This window comes from Lactuca serriola, chromosome 8 (assembly GCF_051521515.1).
Source record: "Lactuca serriola cultivar US96UC23 chromosome 8, Lser_US96UC23_V15, whole genome shotgun sequence".
NCBI lineage: Eukaryota > Viridiplantae > Streptophyta > Magnoliopsida > Asterales > Asteraceae > Lactuca > Lactuca serriola.
The window spans coordinates 12,935,687-12,948,408 of record NC_136415.1 but is presented as its reverse complement, the minus strand read 5'-3'; the positions used below and the strand labels follow the sequence as shown (position 1 = coordinate 12,948,408).

The following is a 12,722-nucleotide window of genomic DNA, read 5'->3' as shown; positions in this document are numbered from 1 at the left end:
GGAAAGAGGTTTATTTTCTAGCATCTTGTACTTGATTAATGTTTCAAAAGCATGTCTAAGAAATTCTGTCTTCATTTGCGGATCCAAGATAGTCGCAAAGTACATGTAGTCATTCAAAATTTCAAAATCTCCCCAATACTTCTCATATTTATCTATCATATCTTTTCCAATTGAATAAAATCGTTTGTTTTTCGACCAAACCCGTATATGCTTGTAAATGCCACATACTTCTCCAAAAAACCGATTTGCCATTGGTTTTGAAGTCGTCGACACCAATTCTGTTTTAACCTTAAACTTCTCAAGAAAGGAGACCATTGCTCGACAAGTTACAAAATCTTCACTCACGGGGGTTACCACATCTCATGCAAAGGAACGATCTATCAAAACAGATTCAAAACAACTTTGATATGTCATTTTTGGAGGGTTGTAAGTGACTCAATACATATGCAAATTAGGTTTTTCCAGAGCCTATAACTATTGCCAAACAGTGAACTACAATTAAAAAAAAAAAATCAGCCCAAACGGACTCATAACGAAGTAGATATGACAATTTAAAGTTAACTAAAATTCTACAATAATATTGTAACATATTCAAAACAACTTTGATGTCATTTTTGGAGGGCTGTAAGTGACTCAATACACATGCAAATTAGGTGTTTCCATAGTCTATAACTATTGACAAACAGTGAACTACAATTTAAGAAAAAAGTCAGCCCAAAATGACTCATAACGAAGTAGATATGACAGTTTAAAGTTAACTAAAATTCTACAATAATGTTGTAACAGATTCAAAACAGCTTTGATATGTCATTTTTGGAGGGCTGTAAGTGACTCAATACACATGCAAATTAGGTGTTTCCAGAGTCTATAACTATTGCCAACCAGTGAACTACAATTTAAAAAAAAACTCAGCCCAAACGGACTCCGAATGAAGCAAATATGACAGTTTAAAGAGGGCTAAAAATTCAGCAACAATGCAGAAAAAAAATTACCTTCCATTTCATACTCGTAGAAAGCTTTTTCTAAATCCACCGCGATCTTCAATAAGTCGTAAGTTGAGTTCCAACGAGTGGGACAATCATTGCACAAAAATTTGGTTGATTCCACCCCGACGACTTTCATGCACTTTTTAAATAGAGCAATCCGTTGTGTGGATTTTCTAATATATCTTAGGGCGTCTTGCAAACATTTAACACTCTCGTCATTTTTATTCATCCCGTCTCTCACAATTAGATTGATAATGTGTGCCATACACCTAATGTGAAAGTGTTTTCCTTCATTGTACAAGTTTGGTAATTTGTTTTTTAGAAACTCTATTGCTTTGTCATTAGAACTTGCATTATCAACCGTACAAGTCATGACATTCTTAATACCCCACCCTTGAATACATTTCAACACTTCTTTTCCGATATCTTCCCCCCGTTGACTATCTAATTCTTTAAAGTTGATTATCCTTTTGTGCATCTCCCAATTATCATCAATAAAGTGTGTGGTAATGACAATATAATGCACCCTTTTACTCGGACTTGTCCAACAATCGATGGTCAAATGAACCGTGTTAAGGGGATTACATAAGAATGTTACCAACTTATTTCTTTCTTCTTGATAATAAAGTGACACTCTTTTTGAAATTGTTGTTCGACAAGGTACAACCACCTTCCCATTTAGTGCATTTGTGTATTCAATAAATGACTCATTTTCTACAAATTTAAAAGGTAGACCACCCACTACAAACAAATTCAACATAGCCTTTTTAATTCGTTTGTCGTCATGTTTCCAAGTGCTAACACTACCCTCCCCGGTTGGTTCTTTTTTAAATTGTAATGTTTGTTGGTTTTTCAAATTCTCGGGGTTTTGCTTACAATTCTTTGCATGCTTATTTAAGCTAGAAATACCAGTATTATTCCCGTCGGCTTTGAGAACCCTCTCGCACCATTTGCACTTTCCATGCCGAACTCCATCAATAAAAATCTTCTCAAATGATTTCCAACAATCAGACCTTGTTTTCCCTACTTTTTTTCTCTTTTGTGTTGGTTCCTCATGATTTCTTGTTGAGTGTTGTCAACAAACACCTCGTCATCATCAAACTACAATAGATAACAATAAAAACACAATTAAAATACAATAACACAACTTAATAACAATAACACAAAAAGTAACAGTGAATAACTCATTCCAACAACATATCATATCATCATATATATCATATCTGCCTTGTCTTAAAATTCAAAATCATGTAGACGAAGAAAGACAAGTATTTAATCAACAACCATTGAACATTCACAGTCAAGTTTCACAAAGATCTAGAATTCGCTTATGCAAGAATCATGGGATTCGAAGTTAAACCTTTCAGGTGAGATATGATATAGTTTATAATTCTCATAAAATCTTACTTTTTGGAGGTTAATTATTAATTAGCCATGTTTTTTTTGTGTTTTTTTGGTCAGTGTTAAGCATCAATATGATGGTGAATGGAACCAATATACTCGCCTAACAACCTGCAACCTTCATGCCAAAAAAACTGGTTGCCAGAGCCCATATTTGATGCACCACAAGAAAACGAAGAAAAAAACCAGATCATCTTCACTTGCGATGTGATACTTTGGTCTAGGTCTTCAGATATATATAAAGTTATCAAGATTAGGATCTCAAATCCTTTATGTTTTACAAGATCATTGTTAACAATCGATGAATATCAAAATATAAATATCTTATTTATGCAGTATGCATTGTAACTTGACAACTTACTTGTGTAACTTCATTGTTATCTACCCAATTGTACAACATTGGTCTTTAATTGATTGTAGGAGATTGATTTGAAGTTCAATTGAGAATGATTGTAGGAGATTGATTTGAACTTCAATTGGGAATGATTGTAGGAGATTGATTTGATGATCGTCGACCTGAATGATGAACTGAGGATTAGTATCGGCACAAATCGAGTGAGGAACTGAATGATGAACTGAGGTTTAGTGTTGCCGCAAATCGAGTGAGGAACTGAATGATGATTGTCGACCTGATTTGATGATCCTCTGTGATCGTTGGCTTTTTTTATTTATCTTTTCTCCGATCGACGAACATTGAGGGCACGAGGAAAAGAAACTAATCGTATTCCGGTTCACAGTAAACATATTTCCTATACCGGTTCCACATCTAAATCGGTTCTTTGGCCCACTAAACTCGGACTCGGTCCATTTAACACGGTTCCAGTTTTTTAAACAAATCCGGTTAAAAAAACCCGGATTAACCGGACCCGTTAGACCCATACCCGAAATACCCGGAACCCGGATAAAAGTAATTTTGAAACCCAATACCCGGACCGTTTAAGCATTTTCCGGTTATACCGGTTCCAGTTCTGGTCCGATTCCGGTTCCGGTCCGGTTTTCCGGTTCTAAATCTCATCCCAACTTTGGAGCCCATGATGTCATGGAGATGCTATTATGTTACATTACATTAGCTATTATGTTATACTTCCGTATCAACTACTTTATAATCTTTTTTACGTATCTTAATCATTAAATCATATAAACTTAATACAAAACTATTAATGTGTATTTAATATAATTTGTTTTTATATAAATATATTTATAAAGTTTATAATTATGTAATTTTTTAATATAAAAGTATAAATATTTATATATAAATCGTGAATGCACTATCATAAATGTATATATAGTATAATTTTCTAGTTTTATAATGTATAATCTTGCATGTATAAAAATAAAAATAAAAATAATCACTGTTAAAAATAGTATTTGATAAATAACTTGTTAATAATTAACTATTTTTAAAACATAAATGCATTTATAAATTGGTAAATTAATGCAAAAAGTAAATGAGCAAAAGACAAATCTGACTTTTTTTTGCAGGCCCAACCTGGGAAACAGCTGTTGGACCAACAAAGTTCCTAAAACATTATAGTTTTGAAAAAAATGAATTTTTTTTTGCAGGTTTGACACGCGAAAATGTCAAAATGAACTTTTTTTTTTCAGGTTTAACATGTGAATTCGTAGTTTTAACATGCAAAAAAAAAAGGAAAAGGAAAAAAAACCACAAGTGAACAATAATTTTTCAAGTTTGACCTGCAAAATTACTCTTCATCTACGAAAATAATAAGTTATTTGACAATATTTTTTCTTCTTTTTTTTTTGGTAGCAATATTCAGAGATTATTTTCACAACAAAGAGAGTTTTATAATTAAACCGAAGTTTTAGATTGAGACAAATTTTACCAACATGTATAATGAAAGAAAAGCTAAATAAATAAATAAAAGTTTTATATACATGGACCACTCCGGGCCCATTTAGACAATTTCTCAAGCGAGTCCTATGAAACTAGTGAGTATTTAGTGGGAAATAGCCTTATAACATCAAATCTTGTAAATATAGGCCTGTTATTGTCGGCTTTCAGCTCTCCAATAGATATAAGTCCAAACCAATTGACTAGTTAAAAGTCAAAATCCATCTTCCAATCATCCCTAAACCTTCGGCTTCTACCCCATCTTTGTTTGCTACGCTTGGATGCCTGCACCTGGACACCAACACCACTGTCGCTGTTCATAGTTCACCGGAAATCAGGTATGCTCTCTGTTTTTCTTCTCCAGAGAATCTCTCTATTTCTGTTAATAGAAATTTGAAAGTAAGAAAGAATACAAATCTGTTGACTTTGATCGAATTTAGAGTAAAAACTATATGTTAACAGAATCAAATGCAAGTAGCATTTTATCTAACCTTTCAGAAAGAATACGAATTTGATGAAGCCATATTTGAGATTTGACCAGTTTATGGGAAAGGCTAGAACTGTTTATACATACATTAACAAGCTTAAAGATCTTGAAATGTGATATGCATTTCTATTTATAGAACAATTGATTTCAAGAATCAAGATCAAAAAGTCTTCGATTTTAGCATATAGACAAACATACCATTCCAATAGAACCTCATTGTAGAAGTGAGAATTCTCTTAAAACTTATAAACATCTTTTGTATTCGAATCAATCAATTTCTTGACAAATTTAATAGGAAAAAAAAATATCATTTATTGACTTATCTATCTACAACAAACCCTGAAACTATTAATGAATTATTGCAGTTTTTTGTTAATTTTTGTCTAAAATAATCCAATGAGTGATGAGTATTTGTTTTGTTTGTCTACTTTTTTTATTTTTACTGAATGATATGTTCCTCCATTTTGATTTTTATAAATACAATCATGGGAAATATGAAAACCATTGGTTATTTGGTGTATTTTTGGTTAACGGGACTGTTACAGTTTTTTGTTTGTCTAATTTTTGATTTTTATTGAATGATATGTTCCTCCATTTTGATTTTTATAAATACAATCATGAGAAATATGAAAACCATTGATTATTTGGTGTATTTTTGGTTAATGGACTGTTACGGTCTTTTGAATTGTTTTTCTATGTGTTTTTGGTGTTTATTTGCTAAAGAAATTGTTTTTTTTTGGTGCAAGAGAGATAAGTTTAGTTTATAACACATTGGTCCCCAAATTAATTGTTCAAGCCACCGTTGATATGTCATGAGTTTCATAAAGTATAAACATTGTTATATGCAACATAAGTATCAAATTTTCATTGTTATTCATCATCATGTAAAATTACTGTTATTAAATAAATAACAAATGTATTTTCCATCTATTTATTTAGACAACGAACACAAAGGTTTTTTTAGTTGAAATCCTTCACTGATAAAGGTATAAAATATTAAATATTGGAAACAAAAACTTTGCAAGCCTTGTAACAATTGAAAGACGACTTTTAAATTGGAACACGTGGCATTTGGAAGAGAAAAAGAGCACCACTGTGGGTGCTCTATAAAGTTATAACGAAGTTAACTAAAATAAATATATCTAAAGTGTTTTAAATTATTTGCATTTAATCAAACAGAAAAAAAAATGTACTAAAGTTGACACATGGACAATAGTTGACACTTAAACAATACTTGTAGGGGCCATTTGTTCATTTAATCCATTTCCCCATTTTAAAGTCTCAGATTTCTCCCTTTCTGGATTCATGTATGCCGAATCACGCCATGCTTGTTTCTTGTACAACAAGCTCTTCTATATGCCAAGCTTCTATCGCTTTCTACACTCTTCAACAAGCTCTTCTATATTGTAAGCGACACCGCTACTCCCTATTCTGGTTTTCTTTGTAAGCATAAAAAATGGCATGGTACAGAAGGTCAAAACTAGGTTTTGATGCAATTTCCCGTTACTTCACCTCCAAAGTAACCGCTCCCAAAAGCATAATCCAAAACGCAAGTTCGGTTATCAACGAGAGTAATCAATTGAGTAAGCTTACTTCTAGTGCAAATTACCCTCTTAGGGTTTCTAAATTTTCTCTATTTCAACCGATAAGTGTTGGTAGAAGCTTAAACTCTCGATTATATGCAACCGGTTATAGATATTACTATGTTGATTCACGACAAGTTAGGCATTTCAAGCCCCGTGGATTCAGAAGATGGTCTGATGACCCCAAGAACGTTTTGATAGTTGTGTTAGTGGGATCGGGAGTTGGGTTAACCGTATACTTTGGGAATGTTGAGACGATACCTTACACAAAACGGAGGCATCTTGTTTTGCTGTCGAAAAATTTGGAAAGAACGATCGGTGAGTCTCAGTTCAAGAATATGAAGGCTGGGTTCAAAGGAAAAATTCTACCGGCGATGCACCCAGAAAGCGTTAGGGTGAGATTGATTTCAAAGGACATTATCGAAGCATTGCAAAGAGGATTGAAGAAAGAGCAAGTATGGACTGATTTGAATTACGCTTCTGAGAGTGGAGCTGCATCGGAGAGTAGAGGGAAGGAGACTTTAATGGCGATGACAGAGGAGACTGGTGGAGGAGAGAATTGGCCAGCAAAAGATGAGGTTCTTGATGATATGTGGGTGGATCAAAGTCGGAAGAAGGGGAAAGAAAAGGGGGAAAAATCGGCTACCGGTCATTTGGAGGGGTTAAATTGGGAAGTTTTGGTGGTGAATGACCACGTTGTAAATGCTTTTTGTTTGCCTGGTGGCAAGATTGTTGTGTTTACAGGGTTATTAGAGCACTTTAGAACTGATGAAGAGATTGCCACCATCATTGGACATGAGGTATACTTTTATTCACCTTTTCTTATGAATTAAATTCCTCCACATATGTATATACAGTTTGTTACAGAATATTTATATGACTATTTCTGTATTAAGAACTAATATGACTATCTATGTGTACACATTCTGTAATGATCATCATTTCTGTTTGATATTTGTTAAGAAATGACTTGACAGGATGATAAGAAATGAATAATGAGGTGGGAAGTAGTTAAAAGGATTAGTAATGACTGGTTTTAGAGGTTTTTATTTAGGGTTAAATGCAAGAAATATCAAATGTTCTTTAGACATTTAGTTTATGGTAAAAAATATGTTGGTCTTTTTACTAAACATTGATATGGTTGTAGGTTGCACATGCTGTAGCAAGACATGCAGCTGAACAGATTACAAAGAACCTCTGGTTTACAATCGGTCAACTAATTTTGTATCAATTTGTCATGCCGGATCTTGTAAACACCATGTCAAATCTTTTGCTTAAGCTTCCTTTCTCCAGGAGGTATGTTTTAAATTTATGAGATTATGGTTATTTAATTGGCTTAATGAGTTAAGCACTTAATCTGGACAGCTATACATGGCTGTTTCTTTTTGACTTAATGTGGACATAATGACTTGATGGATTAAAGCCAAAGAACCCGGCTTAACGTATCAAAACACTTTTTTTTTACCTATTTGCCCAACTTCTTTTTTCCTTTCAACTTGAATATTGTTAAAACCAATAAGTATTATGAAATTTGTTTTTTTGGAATGTAAGGGTAAAATGGTCATTAGTCATGTCAAGTTAATTTGTTATCTGGAGGTAGAAATGTGTATTGTTAGGTGTTGTTGATTTGATCTTTATATGTTGGATGTAGGATGGAGATTGAGGCTGATTACATAGGGTTGTTGTTAATGGCTTCAGCTGGGTACGACCCACGGGTCGCACCAAAGGTATTTGAAAAGCTGGGTCAAGTTTCGGGTGATTCGGCATTGCGAGATTACCTTTCTACCCATCCATCTGGAAAGAGGAGAAGCAAATTGTTATCTGAGGCAAGTGTAATGCAAGAAGCAGTTGCCATATATCGAGAGGCCATGGCAGGTAGAGAGATTGATGGTTTTTTCCTATAGCTACTGCCTAATGGTATTCTTCTATTCAAACCAGAAACCACCACTCGTAAATTTGTAATAACAGATGTTGTAATTGATAGAAAACTAATTAAAACAAGAATAAATGAGAGGCTACTTTTTTCCGTTTATTGTTGGAGGAAAAAAAAACTCAATGAAATACGTAGTAGAGAAAAGAAAAATGTTTACAGAAATTATGTTTTAAAAGTTAAAACTTCGAGTAAATTACATTTTTGGTAGCTTAGTTGATTTTTTTGGTTTTATTGCATAAAGGAATTGAGTTGCGGTTTTGGTTATTGTTCCAAGTAAAATGATTATATTGTTCTTTGCATGATATGTAATAAATGTTCTTGTTGACACTAAGCTTGCCTTTTTGGGGATTTCAAGTTAAGGGAAACTCAACCTTGACCATAGTATCAGTTTAATTTCTTTATTGTCATGTCTCAACAATGAGAAACATGTAGCTTTGTTCCATAAAATAATTTTTTCTAGTATGCTAGTGTTGCAAAATTCAAACATAGTAGACGCAAAGTGAAGACTAATTTTTGGAATGGTGGAGGAGAGACATAGGTATGCCAAATGGAATGGTGGAGCAAAGACAGCGGTTGTGAAGGAATTCAAAGGTAAAGGGAAAGGAAGAAATTAGTTGGATCATATGGAGAGATTGATTGATTGATATTTATTGGATATGTAGATTGGATAAAATCGATTGGATGGGTCAATTGAGTAAATAAGATGGATGGATCAAACAAATTGTATGAATTAATAGGATAAATGGATGAATCATAGTAATTTGACTAGGTGTGAGATCCGTGGATTATACGCGTTTTTCTTAAAAAAGTTAATTGGTAAGCATTACATGTTTTTATACATAACTAAAAAATCTATAGTGACTAAATTAACTATTTCAATATATATAAAAAATAAAACAAAAATGTATGTATCTATAAAATGATGATGGGAATAGTGTTGTAAAAATTAAACATTAACTAAGCAAAATTAATATATATTTTTATTTGAATATCCGATATACATTACGTATGTAAAGACATTTAATATAATTATAATTTTATAGAACATAATATAAATTTGAATAGTGTAAAAAAAACACAATCAATCGTGGAAACGACATGCATGAATACACTTTTAATGTTTATAGAACTTGACTATGTGATTGTGGAAATAGAGTCAGCATCTTGGAGCCTTTTCTTCATCTTCGTCTCTCTATTAAACATACATGGATACACTTTTCAAGTTATTAGAACATAAAAGCATCCCTACAATTACACAAATAAGACAAAAGATTAACAAAACATTTAAAAGTAAAATATATAAAATAAAAAAGGTAAAGAGAAGCTGGACACCAACCAAAAAAGGAGTACAAATACAAGAAAATCACTACAACCACACCAAACTAAACCTAAAAGCCTAAGTAAAACAGCAGCAGAGAATTACAGATCTGTAACACCTCCGAAGCCAAAAATAACAATGCACTAAGTGGGCAACACCAGAAGGATAAAACCCGTCAATTCCTTTGTTATCCAAGAAATTCCTAATATACCCCTGAAAGTAAAGACCAATGTTTTCGGGATTTGAACTCTTGGGCATATAAATGCCTATTTTTTATGGGAAAAAAATATAAAACCAACCAACTATATTCTTTGGAATTTAACCAAAGAAATAAATTTCATTAATTCCTTTTTTACATGTAAAACAATTATTTTTGGGATTTGAACCCTTTTGCATATTAATGCTTATTTTTTATGGAAAAAAATATAAAACCAAACCATAATAAGACACAGATTTGAACTGCTGAAATTAAATCCATCAATTCCTTTTATATTTTCGCAATTCCATAAATGCCCATGAAGTCTTTTAAAGAAATTAGTTGGACAATCTTCCATAATCCAATTGCAAAGGATCCAAAAAAGAAAAAAAACACTGAGAACATGAATACACAGGATCTTTTTTCCAATAAATTGAACTCTACCCTCCAAAAGATCAATCCACTCCATCAGGTACCATTTAGATTTTAGAACAACTGAATCTTCTTCTTTTGACATTCTTATACCAACAAAAACCATTTCTAACTTCACAGATCTTCAAGAAACCCAATTCAAGATGGCAGATAATAAGAAATAATATAAAAAGACGAGAATGCCCTTGCTGCAGATTCTTTAACAGAAATATCCTTAGACCCATTAAGAGATAATAGAAAAACGAAGCATTTCACTTAATATTGTATTTAATCTTGACATAAAAAAGATTTTATTAAAACATTATCATAATAGAAACATGATATTAAAATAACTTTAGATTGTTTATAATCTAGAAACAAAAAAAAAAATACATTTTATAATCATATTTATTGGAAGCATTTGATGCTCAAATTCAAATGCTTTAGAACCAAATAGATAATGAAGTATGTACAGTGAAAAGAACAAACCTTTGATAGCTGGGTTTTTGGTCACATAATAATCTCTAGACAATTTCTTGATCAATTATATAGCCTGGAATAAAAGCTTGATAATCAAATTTTGAGAAAATTATTGCACAAAAGGTAAATATAAAATAACCAAAAAGGGCATGTTCATATATTTTAGCGTATAAAATATCTATCCAATTAACATTATAATTTTATCTTTATTTTTAACAGAAATAATTAGTTTAAAAGTATAACAATAATCAAATATGCCTTTGTTGCCTCAACAATATGAAAAATAGATTCACGAAAACAGGCACCACAAAATTTGGCATTTAATTTAAACCTTACTGAACTTTAATAAGGAAATCAACAGTGTGAGATTACCTATATAGCACATTAATTTCTTGTATGTGGATATAAAGTTTAGAGTCGACAACGACCTCATAGCAACATTTTTGGATTTAATTATTACAAAAATCAAGGTATTTTGCTCAAAGTGGAAGAAATCATAAGTAAGTTGCTATTTTGCTAGAAAAATGGAATCACTACACTTGATTGTGCCAGTTATGACATTCAAATGCAAATGTAAAGTTCTAACCTTCTAAAACTACCCTTGCAAACAACACTTGCTATCTTTAGTAGCTTTTCCGCATTAATCTACAATAAGTATGTAAAGATGTGGGGAATAACAATCAATATTCAAATGAAAATGCAAAGTTCTAATCTTCTAACCCTTAGTACCTTCATAAATGACGAACATAAACAATAGAAAACGCGAACTAATAATTCAGATACGAATTCAGTGTTCAAAACATCCCATTGGTCAAACCCAGAGACAAAATATCAAAGCAAATAGAAAATGTATAAAAAACGATTTTTAGAAACTTGTGTGGGAATTAGGTGAAACAAAAAAAAGGGAAAACATACCAGATCAACACCGAAGACCCAAAATAGGAGAGATGAATCGGCAATGGAATACAAGATACTATTGAAATTAGCTTCAACGTATTTGCAATCCAATAAGATTTGAATTGACGTTTAGTTTTGAATAAGATTTTGTAGCTATCTCTTGCAATTGTGGTTTATCAAGTTTAACAAAAATCCCTGATTTTGTTGCTGATATACCAGATTCAATTTGGAAGGACTGAATATATCGGATTATATTAGACTACTGTAAATATGCAGAAGGGTAGTTTAGTAATTTTGTATATAAAGCTGTAACCTCTAGTAGTTTTCTTGTACATATAAAAAATAGGAGTTATCATTTTTCATTTAGGGGTATTTGGCTTATCTTGCCAAAAGTCCTTTTTAGGTAAAGTTGCAAAAAATTAGGTTTTTTCCTGATTCTTCCAAAAAGTTCATTTTTTTTATATCCAAAATCCAAAAATAGTTTTTAAAAGTGTTTTTACCAAATATCTTTTACCTTTTATCTTTTCTTAAAAGGACTTTTGGTCTCTCAAAAGATAAGTCAAACACCGCCTTAATGAGAAGTTTTTGTTTCCATCTCTTCTCTCTATCTCTAAATACAAAATGGTATTAGAGCAAATGCTTCCGATTCAAGCTTCACACCTTTGATTTTCTAAGTTTTCCAATTCAAGCTTATTTATCTTCTAAATCATATCCGATTTGAAGATTCTCATTTTCCTTTCACGACGGATTCATTGATTTCTTCAAAAATCAAGCATGTCGACTTCAAATGCAAGCAATTCAACTTCGTCTGAAGCAGTTCTGTCTCCAATTGACAATCGATTGCATCCATACTACCTTCATCATTCAGTTAATTAATCCAGGTTATGTTCTTGTATCTCAGCCTCTTACCGGATATAATTACTCTTCATGGTGTCAAGCAATGTTGATTGCTTTGTCTGTTTAGAACAAAACTGGTTTTATCAATGGATCTTTGCCTAAACCTTCTACATCATATTCTGTCATGTATAATTCATGGATGCGAAGCAATAATCTGGTGATATCATGGATTTTAAATTATGTATCCAAAGAAATCTCTACAAGTATCATGCTTGTAGAGACGACTTTTGAAATATGGAATGATTTAAAAGAGCGTTTTGAACAATCCAATGGACCTTGTA

The 12,722-nt window shown here is 32.1% G+C and overlaps 1 protein-coding gene and 1 long non-coding RNA gene across 5 annotated transcripts; one reads left to right on the top strand and one right to left on the bottom strand.

Annotated features, from left to right (window-relative positions):
• Nucleotides 1-4,421: 4,421 nt before the first annotated feature.
• On the top strand, nt 4,422-8,341 carry LOC145067744 (Peptidase family M48 family protein). 3 transcript variants are annotated; one of them, XM_079014806.1, is made up of 4 exons: nt 4,422-4,577; nt 6,006-7,109; nt 7,457-7,605; nt 7,961-8,341. In XM_079014806.1, exons 2-4 carry the CDS (start codon nt 6,183-6,185, stop codon nt 8,211-8,213), a joined length of 1,329 nt encoding a protein of 442 aa, XP_078870932.1. In that variant the 5' UTR covers nt 4,422-4,577; nt 6,006-6,182; the 3' UTR covers nt 8,214-8,341. The 3 variants fall into 3 exon arrangements, with proteins under 3 accessions (XP_078870932.1, XP_078870934.1, XP_078870933.1); XM_079014808.1 differs by having other exon boundaries at nt 4,429-4,577; nt 5,967-7,109; XM_079014807.1 differs by having other exon boundaries at nt 4,438-4,577; nt 6,012-7,109.
• An 859-nt stretch (nt 8,342-9,200) lies between these two features.
• LOC145071242 (uncharacterized) lies at nt 9,201-11,787 on the bottom strand. Of its 2 annotated transcripts, XR_013690322.1 has the most exons (4): nt 11,563-11,787; nt 11,234-11,292; nt 10,657-10,720; nt 9,201-9,487 (listed from the first exon to the last, which is right to left on the bottom strand). It is a non-coding gene; the product is annotated as an uncharacterized LOC145071242 (long non-coding RNA). The 2 variants fall into 2 exon arrangements; XR_013690321.1 differs by lacking the exon at nt 11,234-11,292 and having other exon boundaries at nt 11,563-11,785.
• Nucleotides 11,788-12,722: the final 935 nt, after the last annotated feature.

Excerpts from the sequence above, each read along its gene's own strand:
- LOC145067744 (XM_079014806.1), top strand. The coding sequence starts at position 6,183 with ATGGCATGGTACAGAAGGTCAAAACTAGGTTTTGATGCAATTTCCCGT. Across the intron at positions 7,110-7,456 it reads CCACCATCATTGGACATGAG|GTTGCACATGCTGTAGCAAG; the intron begins GTATACTTTTAT and ends ATATGGTTGTAG. Across the intron at positions 7,606-7,960 it reads AAGCTTCCTTTCTCCAGGAG|GATGGAGATTGAGGCTGATT; the intron begins GTATGTTTTAAA and ends TGTTGGATGTAG.